The sequence below is a fragment of the Poecile atricapillus genome, chromosome 3 (genome assembly GCF_030490865.1).
Source record: "Poecile atricapillus isolate bPoeAtr1 chromosome 3, bPoeAtr1.hap1, whole genome shotgun sequence".
Lineage (NCBI taxonomy): Eukaryota > Metazoa > Chordata > Aves > Passeriformes > Paridae > Poecile > Poecile atricapillus.
This window is the reverse complement of record NC_081251.1, coordinates 67,512,035-67,536,294: the sequence shown is the minus strand read 5'-3', so window position 1 is coordinate 67,536,294 and position 24,260 is coordinate 67,512,035. Positions and strand designations below refer to the sequence as shown.

At 40.2% G+C, this 24,260-nt stretch overlaps 1 protein-coding gene across 8 annotated transcripts in view; it reads right to left on the bottom strand.

The window, feature by feature from the left end:
• SASH1 (SAM and SH3 domain containing 1) overlaps nt 1–24,260 on the bottom strand; it is a 532,432-nt gene that overhangs the window by 8,798 nt on the left and 499,374 nt on the right. For 5 of the 8 annotated variants that reach the window (XM_058834786.1, XM_058834787.1, XM_058834788.1 and 2 more), the window contains 9 exons: nt 22,774–22,906; nt 18,326–18,672; nt 14,169–14,240; nt 11,638–11,781; nt 9,358–9,493; nt 8,324–8,493; nt 7,021–7,230; nt 6,161–6,311; nt 3,585–3,698 (listed from right to left, as the gene is read on the bottom strand). In XM_058834786.1, coding sequence (XP_058690769.1) covers nt 3,585–3,698; nt 6,161–6,311; nt 7,021–7,230; nt 8,324–8,493; nt 9,358–9,493; nt 11,638–11,781; nt 14,169–14,240; nt 18,326–18,672; nt 22,774–22,906 — 1,477 coding nt within the window. The other 3 variants (XM_058834791.1, XM_058834794.1, XM_058834790.1) reach the window with 3 other exon arrangements.

The following is a 24,260-nucleotide window of genomic DNA, read 5'->3' as shown; positions in this document are numbered from 1 at the left end:
GCAATATCAGGAGGGGAGCTATGATTTATTTCTCTTTTTTCATCTATTCCTTCCCTCCTTCTGTCAGGTATAATTTCATTATGCTTCTGAGACACTAACACAGGGAGGTAATATTTCCTGAAAACAGATTTTAAAATATATTTTAAAGTTGTTTTCACCAAGTGGAGAGTTATATAAATAAAGTTCACAAATGCAACATGTCCTACCTTAAGAGAAAAAAAAAAAACAACTACCTGAAAGGGTTAAAGTGCATAGCTAGTAAAGTTTAAACCACATTTTTAATGTTAGGATTTTTGATAATAACTCAGTCTTGTGAACCCCTGGTATAGTTATGCAGTCTAATGCCTTTCATAGGGCTGTAAACCATAGAGGCATCTCTGATTCAATGATGTGTGCAGAAGGACACAGATGTCTGGGTAAAAAAATAATACTACAAAGGTGGTTCTTACACAAAATGAATGCAAAGCTTGTATTATTTCCAGGTTCAGTTCAAGCTATAGGCAATACTTCAACTCTTCTGTTGGATGATATTACGGTGCAATTCTTGCTAAACAAAGCACTGTCCACCTCTCATGATACTTCCTGCTATTACCATACAGGGAAGAAACTTTTCCATTCCTCGTCATCATCTGCCTCAGAAGAGAGGGGACTATCTTGGGGAATCTTTCTGGAGGCACCATAGCTACAGCAAAAAATCCAGCATTTCTTGTAGTACTTTTCTTCCTTATGGAAGATAGTTGTCAGAAATTTAAGTATACAAAACCAGACACAGAATGCAGTGTCCAAATCCCAGATTTTATTAACTTAATTTTAAATTTTTTCTTTCATATTGGCCACGCTTTCTATGGCTGTATTTTGGGTGCATTTCAAACTGCTCTGTTGACACAACAAAGATGATGGCATCTTAGACAATACTGGCCTCATTGCTTTTTCAATTGATTACAAACTAGTAGAAATGCACGTTACATTTGGCAATGTGGCCACCTGCTCTTTTGCTTCCTTTTCTAACTAATCCGGACTGAATGCTGAAGTGCTTAGGTTGCCTGCCTGGTACTATGGGAATCTAGGCATCAGTTTCTGAACAAATCAGAGAACACCCTTATCTCAACCTGATAAAGGCCTTCTCTTGTTTTCTACAAGAGAAGCCAGGCATGAACAAGGATGGGAATGACCTATAGGGAATAATTAACAGGCCTTCTCAGACTAGCAAAGAGATGACTTGGGAAGGAGTATGACAGAGATCTATATACAGGTACTGTTAGGTATGGAGGTTCTATGGACGACCAGGGATGTTCATAAAAAGTTTCAAAAAAATTGGTGAATGCCAGGAAACAGCACCCAGATTTTGAAATCCTTAAATGAATCATTCCCCAAGACTGTCCTGGGAAGCATCAAAAATGCATGCTCTGCTCTTAGACCATTCCTAGCTATCTGCTTTTGGCCAGTCCTGTGCGAACCAGATTTCTGATATAGTTTCCAAATGCACCTCTGTCGACACCTGCATGCAAAACAAGCCAAATAACTGCACCATTGTCACAAGAGCTTGTTCTCTCTGCCCCGTTTCCATATAGACTAATTGTTTGATCATGGATGGTTACTTCCTGCTCTGAGGTTTTTTCTGTCTAACACTGGGTAGATCACAGGCTACATGCTTGTTGCCCTGTGTGAATTAAAATAAAACCACAATGCTGCCGTAAGTACACTGTAGATACCTAAGAGAATATCCAAGTATTTCTGCAGAGGGACCCAGAAAAGTACTCACAAAAGATATTCTGCTCTAGTACATAGGAAACCACTTTCTAGCCAAAATGGAAGAGTAGCTCTGAAATCTTGAACTGATGCCAAAAGATCCAGTATCAGCCCCAAAGTGGACACTGTACTAGTCATAAAAATATTATGTATAACCATTCCCCAGAAAATCAGAAGACTGTTTTCTTCTCAGAATGCACTTGCCCTTTATGAAGTGCATTCTGCACGTTATGATATTTATACCAGACAACTGACTATCCTAAATGAGAACAATGTATTTTGAAAAAAAATATGCATATAAACAACTATGGACCGTGAACTTTGCAAAGAAGGTGGAGTACTTTTCAGATTAAATAGCCTTGACAAAAATCTCTGAATGAATCAAATGTTCTTTTCATAATGGTTTTCAAAACAAGCACTAAATGCATTTGTGAGCAAAAATGATGCAGAAATGCAGCAAGTCATACATAAAAACCAATATAAACATCATCAGCCTTTCACATTCTGAAAAACTCAGAAATATTACCTTAAATCTATGTATCCAACCAGACAGGCAATGTCAATTGCTTTCTAAAGGATTTATTATATTGTTAAAATAAGGAAAATGTGCAGGCAGCACTTCAACTTCAGTGTTACAGCCATTGTTATGATTGTACTTACAGATAAAAAGAAAATAAAATTGTCACATACGCCATATATTTAGCTATGATTCTATTCCAGCATGCTTAGTAGATGTGGATTCCTATTGAAGAAAAAAGCTTCCCCACTTTCAGGAATTTAGTATACTGTCAATTTCAGGAATTCAGCTTCAAAGCAAATTGCAATTTTATTCAATAAATGGTTATTTTTTAGGGGCAGACTAACAGAAAATGTATATTCTAAGGGAAGGATTCTAAGCCCTTATTTTAAATTGGAAAAATGGCCACTATAAGGGGTGTACAGAATCTGCTTATATGGGTCTTGGTTTCCTGTTCATGGTGAATGCTAGCAATGAATCCAGGCAGTCTGATGCCAAGACATGGCTCAAATGCTTGCAGTAAAAATACCCAACTCAAACCCACTTCAACTCTTTTAAGATTTCATCCCTAACGACAAGTTTAGACCATCTCTGAAGTAAAACACTCTCAATCAGCACAAGAACCCATTTCTTCAGATCAGAGACTGCAATCTCTATTAACATCATCTGTCTTGGTAATTTTTCAGTGTGTCACCTTTCACTGATGTAGGATAAGGCAATGGGAACTGATACCATTAGCATTTTTTTCATAGTTTATTTCCTTGCCAACTTTGCAATAATTTAACTTTCTAGTGTTCATATACTAAAAAGTCCTAAATCTTTGCAGTTGGGTTCTGATCAGAGGACAATGCAACATGCAACCCAAAGCAAACAGAAAAATACGGCCTAAAATAAAGAACATTTTTTAAAGAAACCCTCCTGATCTCAGTAAAGTTCAGAGACGTCTCCACTGGTGGTCTCTTAGACTTGGGCCATCAGTGTGCAACCAGTACAAGCCTCATGAAACACAGTAGTATGAGAATATGACTGGGAATGGAGAAGGCAGGGGAATGGCATGAGAAAGACTGTTACTTTAGGGTCATGAAACAAAGACTCTTTGTGAAATGGGATCTGTTTCCTACTAATGCAAATAAATAAATTAGCAACAGTAGCAGTGAAAACCAATGGCTCAAGCCAAGAGGGAAAGAGGAGTCAGAGCAGAGAACAAAGTCAAGTAGCAAGTAGCTTGTGTTAGCTAGAAACAGGAAGAAAAGCAAATGAAGTTATCTACTGAAAAAAAGAGTGCAGGAACTATAAGGCTCGTTGCTGTCACCATTACCATTCTCCAGGTTTTCACTGCTTTCGTAGCAGCCAGAATCCCGAGGAGAGCATCCAGTTAGGCCTTGGCCTTCAATGAGAAGTTTCTCCTGAGATCCGGACTGGTCGCTGTTACCTAGAGGATGAAAGAATACAGTGAAAAACAGGCAAACAAAATGCAGCTGAACTTCTCAACCTTCAATTTCAAACACCATTATTCTGTGTGTCCAGAGAAGGGCAACTCAGCTGGTAAAGGGTCTGGAGCACAAGCCTTATGAGGAGTGGTTGAGGGAGCTGGGGGAGTTGAGCCTGGAGAAAAGGAGGCTCAAGGGAGACCTAAATGCTCTCTAGAATAGTACTGTTGTAGCCAGGTGGAGTTCAACCTCTTCTGCCAAGCAACAAAGAATAGGACTAAAGGAAATAGCCTCAAGTGGTGCCAGGGGAGGCACCTTGTGGAGGTCTGGCACTGGAACAGGTTCCCCAAGGCAGTGGTTCAGTCATCATCACTGGAGGTATTTCAAAGATGTGTAGATGTGGCCCTTAGGGACAGGTTTAGTGGTGGACTCGGTTGGATTCCCTGTATCTAAAGGTCTTTACCAACCTAAGTGATTCTATGATCTTCCCTATTGTACTACTTACATCAGAAAAGCGTGAGCATTAAGAAAAGCCATCACAAAAGCTGGAAACATTCATCCTGTTTGGTAAATGATTAACAACAGCCTCAGCAAGATTGTGAAGGAGCTGCATGGCACACAATGAAAGCAGAATGGAATTCCTGTGCTCCTCAGCTGCCTTGGGGCCAAGTTCTGCAACTTACCGCCACAGAAATTTATTTAAAATTGTGTCAAAGTTCTAAGACTTAAAAAAAAACTTCCAGCACCCAATCCAGAAGAAAAGAGCTGAAAAGAACCAAGTCAAGTGAAAAAGAATAAAGTCCTAACTCTGAATTACCTTCCAGAAGACCCAGAGGAAGGACTGGACTGAGTTTGGCACATTCAATACTGTCCCATAACAAAGGATCAAGGGACATGAAGGAGACTAATGGTGCCAATTCCTTCCTTCCTTGGCCTGTGTAAAAAGCCAAAACTCAAGTGTGGTCTATCCAGCTTGCATACACTGGATTCCAAGAATTTAACCAGAATTTTTGCCAGAAATCATATTTTGTAAAGAAGCTAAATCTGGAGCTGAAGATACAGAAAACCAGTATCATGATATAAGAATACAGTTCATGCTGTGGTTATTTTTCTCCCCCACAATAAAATGTCAGAAATGGCTACTCCAATTCCTAATCTCAGCACATGACAGGAAATTATGGGGTGGAACTGTGTGCCGCTGAACTTCCCAGATTCCATCAGTCTGGTTCCCACTTCTGTTTCTCCTCATCATCCTGACTTGGAGCTGGAATTTGTACTTTCCAACCACCAAATCTTCAAGTTTGCAAACCAAAATTGAAGTGTCTTGAAAGAAGTTATTACTTCAGGGAAGTTTAGCAGTCTAAATAGGTCTACAAATAATGAAGAGAAGCTCATCTTATGTGACAAGAAGCTACTCTGATAAAAGTGAAAATAAACTAATTCTGCAACTGCAACTTCACTGGAAGCTAGAGATGAGCAAGGAAAGAGCAGATGCCTCTTTGGGAAATGAACAAGAAAGCTACACAGGGCACACAGCACTTCCTGAAGATGCTAACCACACATATTGCTGTAATTGAATTAAGCATTTCCCACTTACTAACAGCTGTTTCAATTGCTGCTATGGCAGTTTAATTTGCACAGAAGCAGCTGAGAAAGTCCTTACACAATCCATTCTACTCACTCTGCACACTGGATACCAAGCTTCTACTGACACTTGGGGATGAAGGGCAAATTCAGTACTGTCTCAGGTTGCAGCTAGGCTCTGCTTACTCCTGTGCAGCAAAGACACTCCTGCATTTGACTGCTATGGCTTATTCCACATTTCCTTGTCTTTACAACCATTTGCACAAGACCACGTGGTCAGTGAGCAAAATTGCACTGTTGTACATAGATAAGCAGCTTGCTGTTTTTCAGTCTTTGCACTTGACTCATATATTTTCTCCCTTTGAAAATTCCTGTGTTGTCCACAGAAAACCCGAAGCTACCTTTACAATCCTGCAATTAACAGTCCAAGAACCAAAAGCACGTGCAGATGAAATTGATTCACATTACACTTCTCCACAGCCCTCTGGGCTTTGATTTTTGTTTTTTTTACTCTCACTAATCTCTTCACTCTAATCCGGAATTTTTTTTTTACTATTCTCTATGTCTCAGTCTTCTACTTAGAGTAGGTTATCTCAGGATTTATTCTTGAACATCAGTATTCTAAAGTGTTATGCGTTGCACACTTGATATTAAATAAGTTGGGTGGCAAGGCTTACATGAACAGTAATTCCAGCAGAACAAAAGACGTCTTACATCACCCCTCAAAAATCTAACATTACACAGGATTACCCTGGAAATAACTACATTAGGAAAAGAAAAAAAGAGATCAAAATCCTGGAACAAGTTTTCTGCTTTAAGGGGTTTACAAGGTTCTTGGCAGAGCTCTAGTAAAACAGAAAACCTCAAACATCCCACGTACTATCATATTCCTGAAGAAGTTCCACTGCTGTGAGGAGAACAGCTCTGTGCTCAGGATCTCGGATGTTCAGTTCATCCAAATCTTCTTCTTCTAAAAGCTTAAAGGTATCCAAATCTTCATAACCATTAAACAGAAAAGTGGGCATGTGCTCCTGCACAAAGGGAAAAAAGTAGGAAGAGTGGTAAGACAACATATTCATTTAACTTGTTTTGTCAATAAAGATCCTAAAAGTGATTTTTGCAACCAGCAAGAAAAGCAGTAAGTTAAGTAAGTGCAAATCAGTGCACAACAGCAAAATTATAGCATTATAGTTTGCATAAACACTGTTCTGAGTTCAGGGAGGTAGCTGTGCCAGAACTAGAACGCTGCACGTACTGTTGTGTTTGGAATGCAGTGTATTAGATGGCCTGGGTATCATGCTACCTGAAGGCACAACATGGCATGGCTCTGTATGAGGGGATAAGTATGAAGGGTGAATGACACTCACACCAATTTATACCAAGAGCTTCTGAATAGAAACATGAAAAAAATGCCCACTTTAAAGACAGGGTAACTATTGTTATTTTACACTTTTTGCTTGCCTCTGGAGAGTGCTAGCCTGTGGTCATACAGTGCAACGATTTATGGTGTCTGAGTGGACACGACTGACAACCTGCAGCACTTCATCAAGCCTGACAGGCAGTTCTGCCTGGCTTCAGCTATATTCACTCTGCAGCTAAGACCTGATTCTGCTAAGTGGTGTCACAATCCTTGGGACTATGAATCCGGTGTGCAGCTTCCAAAACTAACAACTTCAAAGGTGCTGTCCCCTTCCTGCAAGCAAAAGTGAAAGGGTAAGCAGAGAGACAGAGAATTTGGACCTTCAAATTGATGCGATCCAAGAGATCCTCAACTGACTTGGGCTGGGGTGGTCTGCTTTTTCGACGTCTCCTGGTGGGCCGCTTCGGCTTCTCTTCCTCTTCATTTAACACATCCACATAGATAAATTTGAAGGTGCCAACTTTGTTGTTCAACAGACCCATCCAAGTGCCCATGGGGGGTTTGCTGATTATATCAATGATGTCACCTTTCTGCAGACAAAGAAGCAAGAAAGCCATTTAAGTTTCTGATAGATATTTAAGCAAACACACCCACTTGGATTTCTATGTACATTTTGAAAACACTTGTTATCAAAAGGTTAACCACAAGCTTTTGCAAAAATGTCTGAATATACTTGTTTCACAAATGGAAGGAAAATTAATTAGGTGACATGCCTCAGACCGCAGAGCAAGTCAACAAAGGATCCTGGAATGGATCCCAACTGTCCAGATTCACAAACCTGCTGACATCTCTGTAGAGCATCAGTACTGTGTGGTACAAAAGTCTCTATGCTTGCAACTACCTGAAATTGGTGCAAATAAGAATATGCTTAGTGTAAATAAGCAGAATTTCAAATCAGATCTCCTGAGCAAAGGAAGCCAATGCAGAAGGAACCAATAAAGTTGCTTTTCCTAATGTGCTCCTGACCATAACAAAGAAATGGACACACAACTGTTTTTGCATGCCTCAAGAGATTAGCTTACATACATCTGCTTTAACAGGAATTAGCTGCCCTTGGAAGCTAATTTTAAATAATGAATGTAAGGAGTCAGATAGTTTGAACTGAATACAGAACAACTAAAAATTATCAAAGCTGATATCCAGGAAAATTAAAGGGGGGGTGACAACTCAGAGAAGTATTTCAGTATTAACTCAAAGCAAATTATATTAACTGAAATGCCTTTAAGAGACACTGTGTGCAGGTTCATGCACATTTCTTCCAAGAGTTCTGAAAATTTTTCCATTGAGGATTATTTCACTGTGGCAGACAAAGTATTTTTCCAATCTTTCAAGCAAAACCCTTGCAAAATGGAAATGGATTCATGGCACATCTTTAATTTTCCAGAAGCTAAAGGCACAAGTGTCTTTCCATGGATGCAGAGAAACATGACTACTTACATTCTATAACATTTTGCTATAATTCTATCATTGCTATACAGGGAAATCTTAAATGTATAAGACAGGTTAAAGGGCTTCAAAAATTCATTACAAGATTAAGAATGCTATAGTTATTGTAAAAATATCTTAATTTAGAATTTATGCAAAATAAATGTTCGACTCCTTAAAAACAGATATAGCTGGTACCTTGAGCTTCAGAGAATCTGTATCATAAGGACTTGGAGTAAAATCAGTGTGAACCCTGGCTCTTCCACAAAAAGGTCCTCTGTAAGGAGGCTCTTCATCGTCACCGTCTTCTGATTTCACACTCTCCCTGTTGCTGGTCGAGGAATCTGTTGTACTCACTGTCTGACCACCTGTATGAGCGACATAGTATCAGTTCACACAAAAGTTTCTTTGTGAAGAAGCTTCAGAAACAGAGGCAAGACAGAAAATGTGTCTTCTTTCCACAAAACATGGTAATTAAAGTTAAAAGTCTTTAAATGCTTCTATTTCTGATACACACATGTGGATGGGAGAGTCAGCAAATCTACTCTGCACTCCTGCTTTCCTGAATTCACCCCCTCAATATTTAACTGAGAAGCTGTTTAACAAGTGCCTCATCTACGGTACTTCACAAGAAATTGATGACAACTTTCCGGGAAGTTTTGCTCACAAAACTTTTGCGAGGAAAACAAGCCCTGAAACCTGCAAGGGGTTCTAGAATCCCTCTCAAGTCCAGAAATTTGGTGAATAGTGTAGCAAGTTCACATCACGTGTGTTCCATTTAAGCCATTTCTTGTAGATACAGTCTAGACCAGAGAGGTTTTAAATACTATTCTTCCTTTAACCAGTTAATGAGAGAAACTCAAGGTTTTTCTCAAGGGAGCGTGGAAGGTCCATCTAGAGTGGTCAAGTAATTTACTACTGGTCAAGTAGCAAACAGGCTCATTATTACATTACATGTATATTAGAATATTTAGATTGTAATAGCAGGACCCAGCAGCCAGAAAGCAAGATTTCACTTTTTCAGGGTTCTGTATAAACATTAAAAAAAACCAAAACCCTGTCTTTGCACCAAGGAGCTTACAGTTCTTTACAAACCTCTAATGCCTGAGCCATCAGCCTATCCACATTTTAACCACTGTTTCTGCTTTGACTTTCTCCGATTCTGCTTACAGTGGAGATCTCTGCTCCCTGAAGCCACAGAAATGGAGCAACACAATTACAACTGAACTTACTCATTGAGCTCTGACCGCTTAAGGAACTCCTCAGGCTCTCCACTGAGCCACCAGCTTTCAGCTTGGGTTTGTCCAGGGAGTCAGTGTCTGGTGGTGGTGACTGCGGGGAACCAGGCATGATCCCAGGGCTGGACTCCTGAAAGGGATCAGACCATTAAAGTTTGATAAATGAACATAGGCACTGATGGGAGCTGCTTGTCCACCTCCAAGGAAAAAGGAAAAAGGTTCTGTTTTCCTGATCTTAACCAGACAGGCTGAAAACTTCTATCTACTTATTTAGTAGTTACTTATTTATTTACCACACCTGGGTGTGGTAGAAACTCCACTTTACAAGGCATGATAGTGGTGATGGGAGCAAACAGACAAGTCTGAAAAAGCTAGCATTCTAAGTAGAAAAAAACCCCAAAATCTTACACAAAACCCTCAATTCAAGGGTTTTCATGACACATTATATTTTTGCCAGGAGTACTTGCAAAACAACTAGTGCCAAATTCAGGTTTCTCCATCATGATTTTGTACAAAGATGAATACAAACAAATCAGACAATGCAAGTGGGACATGAAGCAATGTTTTTGGGGTTTTTTTTCTGTGAATTTTTTATATTATTGCTCATTTGCCTATAAGAACAAAAAAAAGAATTAGCTAGAAAATGCAGCCTGTGCACAGTACAAATACTCCTAAACATAAATATAAAAAGATTTTGTTATGCCTGTGTCCTGGTTGTTACAGTGTGCAATAGTTGAGACAATTTCTCTTTTCATTTAGTCATGCATTACAGAAAATGAAAGGGGTGTCTTCTAAACTGAAATTCTGTCAGCCTTTGTGAAGCACAGTTAAAACAAAGCAGCAGATACTTGTGGCCAGCATAACTTTTGCTTGTTTTAATGCATGCAGAGATATTGAAACATACTTTGACTCATGATCCCTGAAAGTTATAATTATTCAAAAACAACTGTGCCATAAATAAAACAAAATAACTTTAGCTTGCATACAAGAGTGTTTTGTGGAGATGTATAGCCATAAAACTTTTAGATGAACACTATTATTTGCATGCTGCAGAATCATTAAGAAAATCTCCTCCCAGCATATGACTTCAGAGGTAAAGTCAAAATTAGAGAGACTGAGAGCAGAAGTATCTCTAAATCACTGTAATGCAAAGGATCTCTTTTTATTGGCAGACTTTGCAGAAGTGCCAGTCAGACACCAAACCATCTTCTTATCAATATAAAATCATGTTACACTTTAAAATATTTTAATTGCAAGTTTAAATTAAATAACTGTAAGTGAAGCACTGTGCCAGTTATGAATAAGTATGGCTAATAAACAGTTCTGCAGGAAAAGGATTCTATAGTCACAAAGCATGGCATAACACTGGCCACATTTCTGCCTCTCTTGGTGCCTCTGGATTCTTCAGTTTGGGGTTGTTACTATGAATGTTACCAACTGCTCCTTTTACAGGCAACCAAGGCTTTGAAAAAGGAACAAAAGTTCCATTCCCAATTTCCCATGACTTTGAGCACCCCCCGCGACCGGTCCGAGCCCACTTGGGGGCGGTGTTAACCAGGAAGAGCTCTGCTTTCCCAGCCGCTTTCCAACCTATTCCTGACACAATCCAAGTGGCAACCCCGGTTTTAAACAAATGCCGAAGATTTTTGTCACTCCACTAAAGGAACAGGGAAAAAGACAGCAATTGTTTCTAGGCCACTGAAATTCAAAGCCTAATTTAGAACTAATGTACTTCAGGTTTGCCTTTAAGAATAGACTATAAAAATCTGTAATGAAAGAATAATAGAAAAATCATCTGTTAGATGCCCCTTTCTGACTAGACTGTGCCTTTGTTTTAATGTGCTGTTGCACAGGACAAGCTGTGATGGAGAAAAGACCTGTTATAGCAGAGAAGAGTTGTGTATGTAAGTTATGCTGGGAATTTAAACTAGGGTGTAAATTGCAGATTAAATATATTACTGTGACCCTGTGTCAAAGACTGGTTCCCTTAATAAATTATGATAGAAAAGAAATGGAAATTTAGAGTGAGGTGTGTAGTGCCATCAACAACAGACTTCTGATGAGCTACTTAAATGAAAATCTGAAAATACATTTTCCACGGTACTGGCATCTATAGGAAGCCATTTCACAGTGAGGGATTTTTTAAGAGCATAGGAATAAGTCACACCATATAATCTTGTTAGAAATTTCTTCAGAGATGCCTTGATGCATGGGAATCAATATTGATTATCACTACTACATTTTTAAGTGGATTCCACTGCAGACCTTACATACCTGCTCAGACAAAGAGCTGCTGTATTTTTTTGACATCCTTTTCTTCATGGTTTCTTTTACAGACTTCACCTTTTTGCCCAGAGATATACGGGAGGCAGAGGGTGATTTGATCACTTCTTTATAAACAAAGTCTCCTTCTTTGCCCTGAAAAATAAAATAGGACTTAAGCCTTTAAAACAGAAGAGCCATTTTTGCCCTCAGCCAGCAGTTATTGCAGAGGTGTCCAGGCAGACACAGGACAGCAGCACAGCGTCCTGCTGCCTGCTCCAAATTCAGTGTTGAGACCTTGTGCAAACCACTGAAGCTTACTCTTTAGGCCTGATGTGTAAATTTTTGTGAAAGTGTTGTGTGTAGACTGCGTGCTGGGGGCTGTGAGGATGCCTTTATCCCTTTGAATTTCAGTAAGTATTTGATCTGATAGAAAACTCCATGTTTCAGGCTAAGCCTTTCTAACAGGACACACAACAGTAGATGTGGCTCATGTTGGTCAATACTACAAAGAGTTTAACAAGAATAAAGGTACCACTGAGATACCAGCCAAATATATATCTCTAAGTGTATTTATATATATGGATATCTACATTTGGCTACCTAAATTTACTTTTTATTTTCAGACAGGCATTCTGCTAACCTCTGTGGTTTTACTATGGCCCATAAGAAAAAAAACCCAAAAAACACCAAAAACCAAACACCACAGAAAAATGTACTAAATCCATCAACCATGGTAGGTTAAACTTGCATTGCTTTTTTTAAGGCACACAACAGGGTACTGACGAACTAAATTAGCTGCTCCCTATATAGTGGATTACAAAGACCAGCTGCTTTGAATTCATTTAACCTTTTCTAAACCAGCTTAGGGCAGCAAGCACTTACTTATGGCACACGTACATAGTTAACATGGATCAGCTGACATTTTACCAAACTTCTGTGATTCAGCCCTTATTCAGACTGTCCAGGCAGGAGGACATTGCACACAGTCTTATGCTCCACTCTGGTTCAGGAGCCACTGAGCAATGCAGGTCTATTAGATGTACTCCAGCACCCTCCATTGGCAAGGGTGCACCAAAAATCACAGTGCAAAAAAAAGAACAAAATCCATCTGGCCAAAGAGACTGACTACTGAGTTTGGTCTCTGACTTGGTTAAATTTAGCTACAAGAAGATATCAAACCCTAAGATAAATGTACACTGTATTGTACATTAAAGATTTATCTTTTTTTTTCTGCATTTATGTATGTTTTCTCTTTATCAATGTTCTTACAAAAAGTTTCTCCAAAATTAAACTGATACTTCATTTCTGACAATACATTATTTTTCCTCTCAAAAGTTGCTCATAATTACAACTTCCTTGCTAATTTTTGTCTTTTGCCAGAAATTAAGGATAGCTTTTTGCCTAATCTTTTTTCTGAAATAAACTTTCTACTTAATGGACTTACATGTTTTCAAGAAAAAACCCACTTTGATCCACATACATTGTTCTAGTGCACTGCATCTCTCCCACTACTGATGCTCCCAGGGATAAATATAACATCTAGACTTCACACTTTCTTATATTAAAAACCAATATGACCAAAACAAGTATCCATATTTAAAGATAAACACTAGAAGTTCAGAAGTTAATTTGTTTACTGAGTTGCAAATTGATGAGTAAAATAACCACACACAGATTTAGCAAATTTAGGGGTAATTTATGATGTTTAAAAGAAAAAAACAAAACCAAAAAACACGCCTAAAAACCCCAGCCAACATAAAAAATAATATAATGCTGGCCTACAAAATGGTTGACAATTTAGACTTGATTTAAGTGGACAGAAAAGTTATCAGATCAAATGCTGAAACACAGAAGGAAAACATATATGGGCAAAAGGAAAAAATATGCTTGCAATTTCATTTGATATAATGTTCTGGCTCATTTCTGTTCTGTTATTTTTGACCACAGGCCAACCAACAGTAACAGTGGGATCAACATGAATAACATAAAATGGAATTAATTCTCAGGGGAAATGTGTTTTTTTTTTAAACACAAGAATGCTCTGAGACCTATTGCGCAGCACCCAGCACAATGGGATCCTGGTCTACTCCAGAGCTCTGAGATACAATGAGAAAACTAATAATGAACTTCTTACATAATGACTTCCATGCAAATAATTGGCAGACCTTCAGCAAAGTTAGCCTCATCATTCCAAATAGTAAATATTTTTACCAAGGAAGTAGAGCAAGCACATATTTTGTCTTGGGTGATGCTCTGAGGAAGTCGGATATAAGAACAGCCCACATACGTGCCCCCAGATCTGTGCTTTGATCACTTGTCCCTACCTCTTTACATATACTGTATATAAATACTTTTACACACATGGATATGGGTGGGTATGCTATTCTCAAAGCTAAGGAAGTTTGAGGTTAACAAAGATGCTCTGTTTTCTTGGATCCCCAAACTGTTATTACAGACCTAAATTACACTTTAGTCTATTTTAACTCATAACCGTGTATTTCATTTTATTCTATTCCAAGTCTGCACCTTCTCAAACTCACCATTTGGTCAGAACTGTTTCCAATATGAAGGGAACGATTTGTCAAATCAAAGCCTCCAAAGCTACAGGTTCTCTGCAAAAAACCAAGGATAGATGGTTTTATCACCATGATTAGCTCCCTTAGAACATCTGCGATTTGGAGAACACCAATTAAAATACAAATGTCTGCCAAAATGGAAACAAACAAACAAACAAAGGGATGAGAGATTATAAATCAGGAAATCTGTTGTAAGGCATTATGAGTCTCTCTTTTCCAGAGACAACTCCTTGGCCTAAGGTCTGCTGCTGTTGAGTCATCTACTGCCTACTCCTCTTTTTAAAAAGAAAAGACTTTTTGGTCTCAGGAAACTGTTGATCTTATGCATCAAGTTTTCCAAGGTGCTGGCAACTCCATCTCTTCACTCCCATCTGCCTTCATAAAAAAGTCCACAGCAGCACTGAAACAGAGAACCACCAATCTAAATATTTTAAAGCATTCGACAACCTACCTTCTGAATAGCTGCATAGGCTGCATTTCCACTGAAATACAGGGAATCACTGGAAGCCTAGTAGGCTAAGCCCTTGGTAAGAGGAGGGAAAAACCCAGCCCAATTATCCATAAGCATTGTGTCCCCAGAGACTCAGCAAGCCCTGATTCCACATTAGTCACTTCCAGCTTTTTCTTTGCAATGCAAGAAGTAATAAAACATGACCAGTGAGCAACCAGCTGCACAGTACTCAAGTAACTGGCCTTGGCAGAAGTCTCATGAGGCAATGCAGGGAAATGAAGGTATGGACATTACAATTAACTCGCACAACTTCAGCTATGGGCTCTGAGTGTGGTTTTGAAGACAGGCAGATGCCTACTACAGGTATTCTTTTCACCGTCAGAGCTGAGATAAACATGAGGCAGAAGATCAATGCTTGTGAACTAAAAGTTCCTAGGGCCTGAACTACCCAACCAAGTAACTTCAAAGGCACTTTAAGAATCAGTTAGGTATTGATTAGGTATTGGCTCACACCTACAAAGGATTGTGAGTCAGTGAAAACCCAGCACCTGAGAACTACCAGCCCACTTTTAGGAAGTCAATTAGGAAGAAGCAAGCTGTATAAACTGTGACTCTTAATAAACAATTATAAGAATTAATTCTTTTAAAGTAAACATTCTTCTTGTTCACCACTTAGAAGCATTCATATTAATAGCTTTTAAAAGGTTTTATTTCTAGCTTCTTGCTGCTTACACCCAACAAACTCGGATGACAGTTTTTGCACCAACTGCAACTCTAGTGGAACTCAGAGCCAGCTTTGTGTAGGCCCCACACAACACTGAAGAGGATACTGTGATGTAGAATTTTTCTATGTGTTTTTTTCCAAAAGGCAATGTGACTATGGCACAGGTTTTAAAAATTGTTTTTAGAAAACATTTGAGACCAACCACAAGTAATAAGATCAGTTTCTAAACAGCATGTTTAGCTAGGAGTAACTTGGTCCTTCTGTGAAGAACCATTATAACTCATCCTGCAATGTATGGTAATCCCAGCAATGAAGAGAGGACATCTGGAACTGCTCTGAGCAAACCTGTCTGTCAAACCAGCCAGAGCTCCTCCTAAAGAAGTCTTCTTGGAAAGCAGAGCAACTGTTGCTTAAAAGCTTCTGAGTAAATGCACCTTGTTAAGGATGCTTGTTGTTTCCCTATGGACCTCCCCATATATTTAAAATTTAACTTCCACCTTCAGACTTCAGTAGAGACCCTGGCAATACTGCAGCAAACAAAAGGTCTGTGGATGAGGAGAGGGATATTCAATGGAATGGCCATGCAATCAAAAGTATTATTCTTCTGGGAGAAAAGAAAAACTGATGCCATTTGAAAACTTCATGCATGTCCAGGCCACTGAAACAAATATAAATGACAAAAATGAATGGCAAGGCAAGACAGAGTGACCAATTCCACTGAATACAGAGGTATTGCAATTTCCCTGAGGTTGCAGCAAACAAACATTAAGCGTTTCTAGGAAGGAGCAGCATTAGTTGAAGCTTGTCACCTACTTGTGGTTCCAGGAAAAAGTGCATTGAAAAAGTTAGTAAGGGCAGCAGGTCTCCAACATTTATCCCATTTAAACAAAGCTGGAGAAGCAGCTGACTGAGAAGTTCCTCAACAACAATGAAACGCTGTCCATTTCTAACTGTATCTCTGCGATTAAGCAAAGGTCAGTGCAGATAGTTTTCATAATGAAATTACTATGGTGAGACAAGACTAACTTATTAGAAGAATAGAAGAGTTTGTTTCTGTCATCTGTATTCACCAAGACAGTTTTAGAGGGTATTTTTAATTATGGGGCATCTCTAGAACATATGAGGATGCTTTTTGGTTCAAGATAACCTTATTATTTAACTCACAGAAGGACAAGCAAGGTTTCTCCTATCATTGTAATATCCTTAAAGGAAAGCAACATCTTCTGGGTACAATGTCTGTAGTAATAAACAGTATCCTGTGAGGCAGTAGGGTAAGCAATCAATGCAGAAGAAACAGTAAAGCTGCCAAGAGAGAATGCTCATGGTATTGGGTAGAAAAAAACAAAAAATCAATCTGTATTTTGGGGCTGAAGAGCAAAAAGTGAACCAGCACGCCTGGTCACCTCCCACAGGCTATTCAAGGAGACCACAGCCATCATTCTTATACCTTATAGCAGATGAAATTAAGCAGAGACCTCTCAAAAAAAAAATAAATCTGTTATTTAAGAGGAAAAGCTGTTTCTGCTGTATTGTTCACTGGAATATCTTGCTTAATGTTACGAGTGCACTGCTGTTTCCATCCACTGAAGTAGGGAACATTGTCAACTGAACAACAGACTAGCTGGCTCAGCTTTGGACATCTGGCACCAAAGGCATGTTCCTAGGAAACTCAGAATCATGGTTAACGGAACTGTCAAAACTGGGTCATATAATCAGGAAGCAGATTTGGATCCCTCTGGAGTGTTCAAATCACTTAATTTCTCACTGTAAGCACAATTTCCTCTTTTGGCCACCCCTTGTTGCCTTTCTGTAACGCTCTGAGGAAAGGTACACCATCGTTCCATGCTAGAAAGAAGAAGCAGTAGTGACAATTCCGGTGGTGTTGAGCAGCAAACAGGAGGGCAATGACTACCTAATGTAAAACTCTGTCTTTCTGCAGCTGTGTATATAAGGGAGGGTGAGTGAACTGATGAGATGGGAAAAGCCTTTCTGAGAAGGGAAAGGCCAATTTAAGGCACTGACAACTGAAGAGGAATAGAGCACAGTTGAGTAACAATACTCTAGTACTCTGAAAATCTCGTTCATCTCTTGCTACCCCTTGAAGAGAATACTGACTCTCAAAGCATCACACAAAATACATTTATAGCATCTCATACCTTCTCTGTTCAATGGTGATCTCTACTTCTGCACTAGGTTAATTTAAAAAGCAGAATTTTGTCATATTTGCCCTCTCACACCAAGTTACTCTGTACACACAGAAACAGCAGACTCAACAAAACTCTTCTCTGACAAGATTATATCCAGCTCTTTCCTTACACCGGCATTACAGTGCTTAAGAGTTTATAATGGCAAAGAAAGCAGAAGCACTGAATTTTAGTTAAAAGTACGAAGCAGAAAGTGTTCACTGCAACCTCACAGAAACTGGAAGACCACCTTCATGGCAACTCTTTGACTCACAGACTTTTGGTGGATTCTCAAGAGAACCCTTTTAGTACAGCGATCCACTGTAGCAGCCCACTTCCTCTTGGCCTCCTCATCCTCCTCCAGCAGGCATCTCCTCAGGTCCTGCTTGTCGGCCTTGCTCAGGGTCCTGTCAGTAACGGGACGCACCAGCTGTGAGAGGTTGAGGTGACTGTACAGGCTTCTCTCCACCACATAGGTAATATTGAACTCGCTGACAGAGGTGCGCCCTCGTAGCCTTCTGTTTGGGAAGCCACAACCTCCACCCCCTTTCGTTTTGTGCCGCAGTAATTGCAGGTCGCAAGTTGTGGGGGATGCTCCTTTCCTAGCAGGGCGCTGGCAGAGAAAAGCTCTGGAACAGGAATAGTTAGTATCCATTTTCTTCAATCGGATCTGCTTCCTTACACTCTGAATCTCCTCCAGGGACACCAGAAGATGGTGCTTGTGCCTGTTGCTGTCATAAAAGCAAATGCTTTCTGTACTTACCCCATGGCTCAGCGAGCCGAGGCTCTTCTTCATTTCCCCATCTGTCAAGGAGCGGCAAACTTTCTGGGACTTCTCCTCTTCTGGGTAAGAGAAAAATGTCCCAAGTTTCTTGGGAGGCTTGATAAGGCCACGGTTATCAGTTTTGCTGAAGGTCTTCACCAGCTTCCGGTTAGCTCCCCACGTATCAAGACTGCTGGATGAGGGAGATGTAGTAAGTGAGTCCGAGTCATCCTCTGGCTGCTTTTCACAGGAGCTGTCAAAGTAGAATTGCTTCTTGTGAACTCCAGAGTAAAGTGCTGATCTGTCATCCAGAATAGGAGAGTTGTCAAGTGAATGCTCTTCCACACCTACAGGGGACAAAAGCAGCACAACGCTTGTCATTGTTCATAATTCTCTAAAATGTTTCCCTGTGGAGTCTTACTGTATTTATTCAATATATCATCCACTTAAATTGGGAGAAAACTATTTTTGATGTAAATTGCTCAGAAGTTATTTTTGAGTGGATAAACCTGAAGCAGCTCCTTCCATTTGTGAAGTGAGAATGCTGGGATTAGTTAACAGACAGAAGACAACATCCTGTAATTAAATTAATCATTATTTTCTGTCTTTCATCTGCAGCTAAGACCACAGATGTTCCCACTAACAACTCCTTAAAAGCTGGAGCTGGGATCTGTTTTCTCATGTTTTTCTTCTGATACTTGCATATGACACTCAGCTCTAGTGAGCTTACAATAGGTATTAAAACCCAAACAAGTATCTCTCAGGTCCAGTTTTCCAATACCTACTGCTCCTGTGACTGCAGAAAGGAGTATTTTTCACAGAAAGTTATAGAGTTACACTCACTCCAGGATGAAATTTAAAGTTCTGGGATTTTGATGGGAGAAGAGGCACCAATTTTAATCACACAGAATTTACTTAGCAGATGCAAAAACAAAGAAGTAGGTCAAACTGAAGGTGTGCCAATTTCAACAGTGTCCTGGTAATGAAAGAAACACTTAGTTTTCACCAAATTTTTCTGGAAAATATTTCACAGGAATATTTTGCAACGTAAGTACTGGACATGGGCAGATAGCCAGGTTTCCTTTTTGGAGTGAAGGGAATAAAGAACTTGAAACTGCAACTCCTTTGAATTTCTCAAATTCAAAACTTCAGAGAAACTTTGGTGTTTTCTTTTGAGCAAAGTATAAGCACAGGTTTTGGATGTAATAACAAGGTAAGAGTCAAAAAAAAGTATACATCCTCCTCTGTCTCCCTGACAAATTTCACAGCATTCATAGTTATGCATCAGACACACAAACACACACACAAATATGACTGTATTTATTTCTTACCAAAATAAATTTGCTAATGACCTAATTTTGCCTTCTTCTTTGACCGCTTCCACAGTCTTACAGCAGAACTAAATTTGAACTGTAACCAAAATACCTACAATTTACTAAACTGGCTCATTCAATTACAAGGAACATCTTCCACAATGACAGATTAGCAGCCCTGTATAGGATTCCTGCCTCACCTTCAGCACACTCTGCTGGCAAAACGTATTTGACATATTTTTGTTGAAACCTAAGATGCTATTTTACTATGACAAAGTTCACCATGACACTGAAGGGATAATGGATCAAATCTGACATGCAACTTTCACTCTTGAGAAATTTATTGGGGTAGGTCTGTAGATTGGAGTCTTTTTTTGACACCACTTTCCCTGGACTGTCCAGCTTGCTCTTCTCCCCCTCTACATCTTAATTTGAACAGAAAACAGACATTCTCCTGGGACTGAGTATGTACTGATAAACAATTTTAGTCAACTAAGTAAATATGTTTTCAAACAGCTTGTAAAATATGTATTGTGTGTCAACACTGTAACAGATGTTATTTGGAGTGAGTCCATGACACAAAGCCATAATGACACAGATGTAGATGTGATGCATTTTTAAGTGCTATATAAGAATGGTGCTCAGGAATTAGGAAGTTTCAGTTATTTGGCTCACTTAGGAGCAGATTAAGACAAAATACATATGGATTCAGATATTGGCAAATTCTAGTGAGTATCAGCTCAGCCAAATGTACATTCATTGTGATAACAGAGTCAGCAATAGAAATGCGGGAGAAGAATCAGAGACTAGTGTGCTTTTCTTAAAAACCTACAGGAACACAAAAGTGAAATTAGGCAAACTTGCTCTTTGTGAAGAAATTTTTGAGTAGGATTATGTAGAATCTTTCTTCCAGGAAACTGCATGTCAGTTTTCAAAATAAGTCTATGCTTACACTGTACTAAAGGCAACTTAATGTTGAACATTAGTGAATTTATCCAAATATCCTTCAAATTTCTCAAAAATTTATTCAAATTTTACTGATGTTACTCAATCAAACATAACAGCCAACTCCCCAAAACCTAGTCACCTGTGATTTCACATTACTTTACATTCATAACACAGATTCAAAGAACCATAGCAAACAGCTCAAAAACCAATCCAGTCAACTGCAGGTAACTTGGAAGGCCAGACAGCAATCCCAAATCTCACCACCCTATTTTTTGTGACCTTGCACAGACCTCTGACATTTCCAATTGGGACTACAAACCTGTATTATGAGAGATTGGGATGGACAACATTAATAAAGCACTTTTAATGTGCCATATGAAAATTTTGGTGTCATATTTCCTGAAAGGAAAGTCATAGATATCTACTGCTAAGGTAGACTTGGCTACTGAGAGGGCCTTCTAGTTATACAGAATTAATCCATATTGTTATTTAGAAATAATTAATTCTGCTATTGAGTTTTCCAAGAGCGAATCTACAAAGAAAGTCCAGAGTGATAGATAAACTACAAACTCAGAGTTACAGATAATTTAATCAGAGAAGCCTAGAGCTAGAGAAGACAGAGAGCAGATGGAAAAAGAAGAAGGGAGAACAAACTTTTTTTGGATACAGTTGCTAGTTCAGTGCTTTTTCTGCAGGGGCAGGGGTGGAAAAACTCAATGGAACTAAAAATCCCGGAGGACAAAAACCCAGGAATGGCACACTTAAGTGAAAGACTGAGGGAAAAAGGAACTAAGGAGGTAAAGCACCGTAAGAGAGGATACAGAGAGCTAGACAGATACTTAATATGCTGAAGAGAAAGTCTGGTCCAACTGCAGGAAGGCATCTGCATGCCCAGCAGCCCCTGAGCTGCTTGCTCCTGTGTCTGCTCCCATCCCTGAAGCCTCCTCCTGACTGCTCCCTGCAGCTTTTCCCAGACTCCCGGGGAGAGAAGGAGGACTTAGGACAGGCTTCTCTGCAGGCCGTTTTTCCCCAGAGCAGTGGAAAAATTGCCCTATTTTGTTTGTCCCATCTCAAAATCCACATTTGTTTCCAAGGTATCCCAGCTCTATGCTCACCATATGAGGTGATAAAAACCTTTCCAGACAGAGACAGCTGCCCATTCCAGAGCTCTAGACTGGCTGTGCCTTTCACACCAGCTGGTAACACCATCCATAATGTAGGAGAGTCAGGCTGGATCACAGATCTGCCAGCAGCTTCCTGCCACATACGCAAGATGCACGTGTTCTCCTTAAATGCACTAGGAAAGAGTCATAATACCGCTCAGCTCACTGCAGAGCTGAGGGGAACTGACATACGATGCCAGGAAGGCCACCAACATAGAGAGGTGCCCACAATTCCAGTGAGGACTCAAGCACAGCTGTACAGAGAGGCTCCTGAGGATCAGGCTCCATTAATCTGAGTGGTCACACATTCATACAGGTCATTCGGAGTTAATTCTGCAACATAGTGTTCCCAGGCCCTGAACTTTGCTTCCCTTTCCCCACCCTCCTCCTCCTCCTCCTCCTCCCTTCTCTCCCCCTCTCTGTAGAGAGCAGGGCTCATTCAGAAGCCAAATTGCAGACAGGATCCCCCAGAAGTATTGTATAGAAGTATAGAAGGCTTGTGGGCAGCCTCTAGCCCACAAGAATGCCTGATAGAGGTTCTGTATTTTTTTCCATAGGGTGATGCCATGTGGTTCAACTGTACCACCAGCCAGCTGCTACCCTCCCAAAATGAGCAGGAGGTTCACCTGTGTGCCACCCAGGGTATGGGAGGGGGAAGCAGTGTGGTAATGGCTCCACTTACCTCCTCGCTGAGCTTGTCGGGCAGCTGGCTGGGATTACTCCCAGGCTCATTCCCTCCCCAGCATGGGACATAAAACATAAGCCAACTTCTAATCTCTTAATGAGGGGCTCTCCAGTGCTGCTCTGAGAACACCAGATCAGCAGTAACCACATTCTAGGCTGTCACTTTCCTCCTTCTAAAGCCTAAAAATTCAATAACTTAAGGCATGCACAATAGACAAGGCAGTTGTTCCTACTATCCCTTAGGAATACTCCACCCCTCCCTCCCCAACCCTCCACTTTCAGTCCCCTCTCAACAGAAACATCTATTCACGCAAGCAGTTTTAACCATGTTGCTTTTTACCTTCTGTGCTGGGTTTTTTCATTTCTTCAACTCTTATGAGTTTCTTCCTGACTCTGCGAGTAGAATTCACCAGCTTGTGCAACCTCTTAAACTTCACCGACTCCTCTGTTTCATCATCGGATTGTTCTCTTGACTGGCAAAGAAACAAAGGGAATATTAATAAAGCAGTAGTTCCACGGCTTGGTCCTTCAAGTCAAGTTAACCCAGCTCATCTGCTGCGTTGTGTCAATGCAGCTCTGTAACTGGTGCTATATTTTCAGCTCAGGTCAGACAGAAACATTTTAATTACTGAGGGTTTTCTTGTTTTTTCTTTTTTTCTTTTTTCTTTTTCTGAAAGCATGACATACCATTTTGATTTCTAAATCTGTGCAACGTAAGATCCTAGGCACTGAAATGCATTCCTGCCCTTGTCTTTCTTCACATGCATTGTGTAATAACTACTTCCACGTCCTCTTCCAGTATGTTTCAGGCAGGGCTCTTTTCCAGGGTTCTTCTTACCATACCAGTTATGCTCCCGTGGTTTAGTCAGTCCCTGGTCTGTCTGGCATCTCAGAACTTGCTGTTTAAACCTGCTTTATAAAGCTGTTATAAACAGCTTTTCCACACTGAAGCTCTGTCACTGACGACTTCTCTTTTTTTCCCCCCAGTCTTCCCAGAAAATCAAAAACAGCAGCACAAGAAAGGGATGGGAAGGAAAGGAAGGAGGAGACCTCATCTGCCTCGCTCACAGACTGCCACAGCTACAAAATATTCCCTTCCTCCTCCCTGCTCCTTACACTCCTCCTGAAGGCTCTCGAGGCTGGAGTTAAGATGGACAGAGCATTCCTCCAGCACTGACCAAGGGAAAACTCTGACCTTTTCAGATATACAGTGCAGTCCATATTCCCCAGCATCCCGTTTCGTTTTGCATCTGATCCAGTATGCTCAGTTCCAGCTGTTTTCCCTCAAGTATCAAACATTACAGAGACAAAAAAAAATTCCCTTCTCTCCAGCAGCAGTGACACAACAAGCTGAAACAATCCATTCCTTGTGAACGAGAAGACAACTTCGATTTTCGAGCCAGATCCAATGTTCAACGTGCTACTTCCTCTGTTTTAATCAGTTCAGAATGTGGAAGGCGGCGGGGGGAAGGGCAGGGAAGGGAAGGGAAGGGGAGAGGAGGGGAGGCCAGCAGGGCTCTCCGGCTTGGCCAGGACAGCCCTGGCATCCTGTGCTGCTGCACATTCCTGCACACAGCACAGGCTCCAGCTGGAGTGCGGTATGGATCGTATACCTTACTTTGTTTGCACTCATAGTCCCAGCCAATTCACAGCATTCCTAATGGTCAGCTCTAAAAACCCTCATGCAGCTTCCTGTCAGTGCAGCTATCTGGGTTTCCAGAGTGTGCTCATCCTTTTTTCTCCTTCTCCTTAATTAAACTTTTAAAAATAAAGATCCCCAAGAGATGCAAGCCAAGTAAAAACAAACAAACAAAAAAAAGCCAGCCC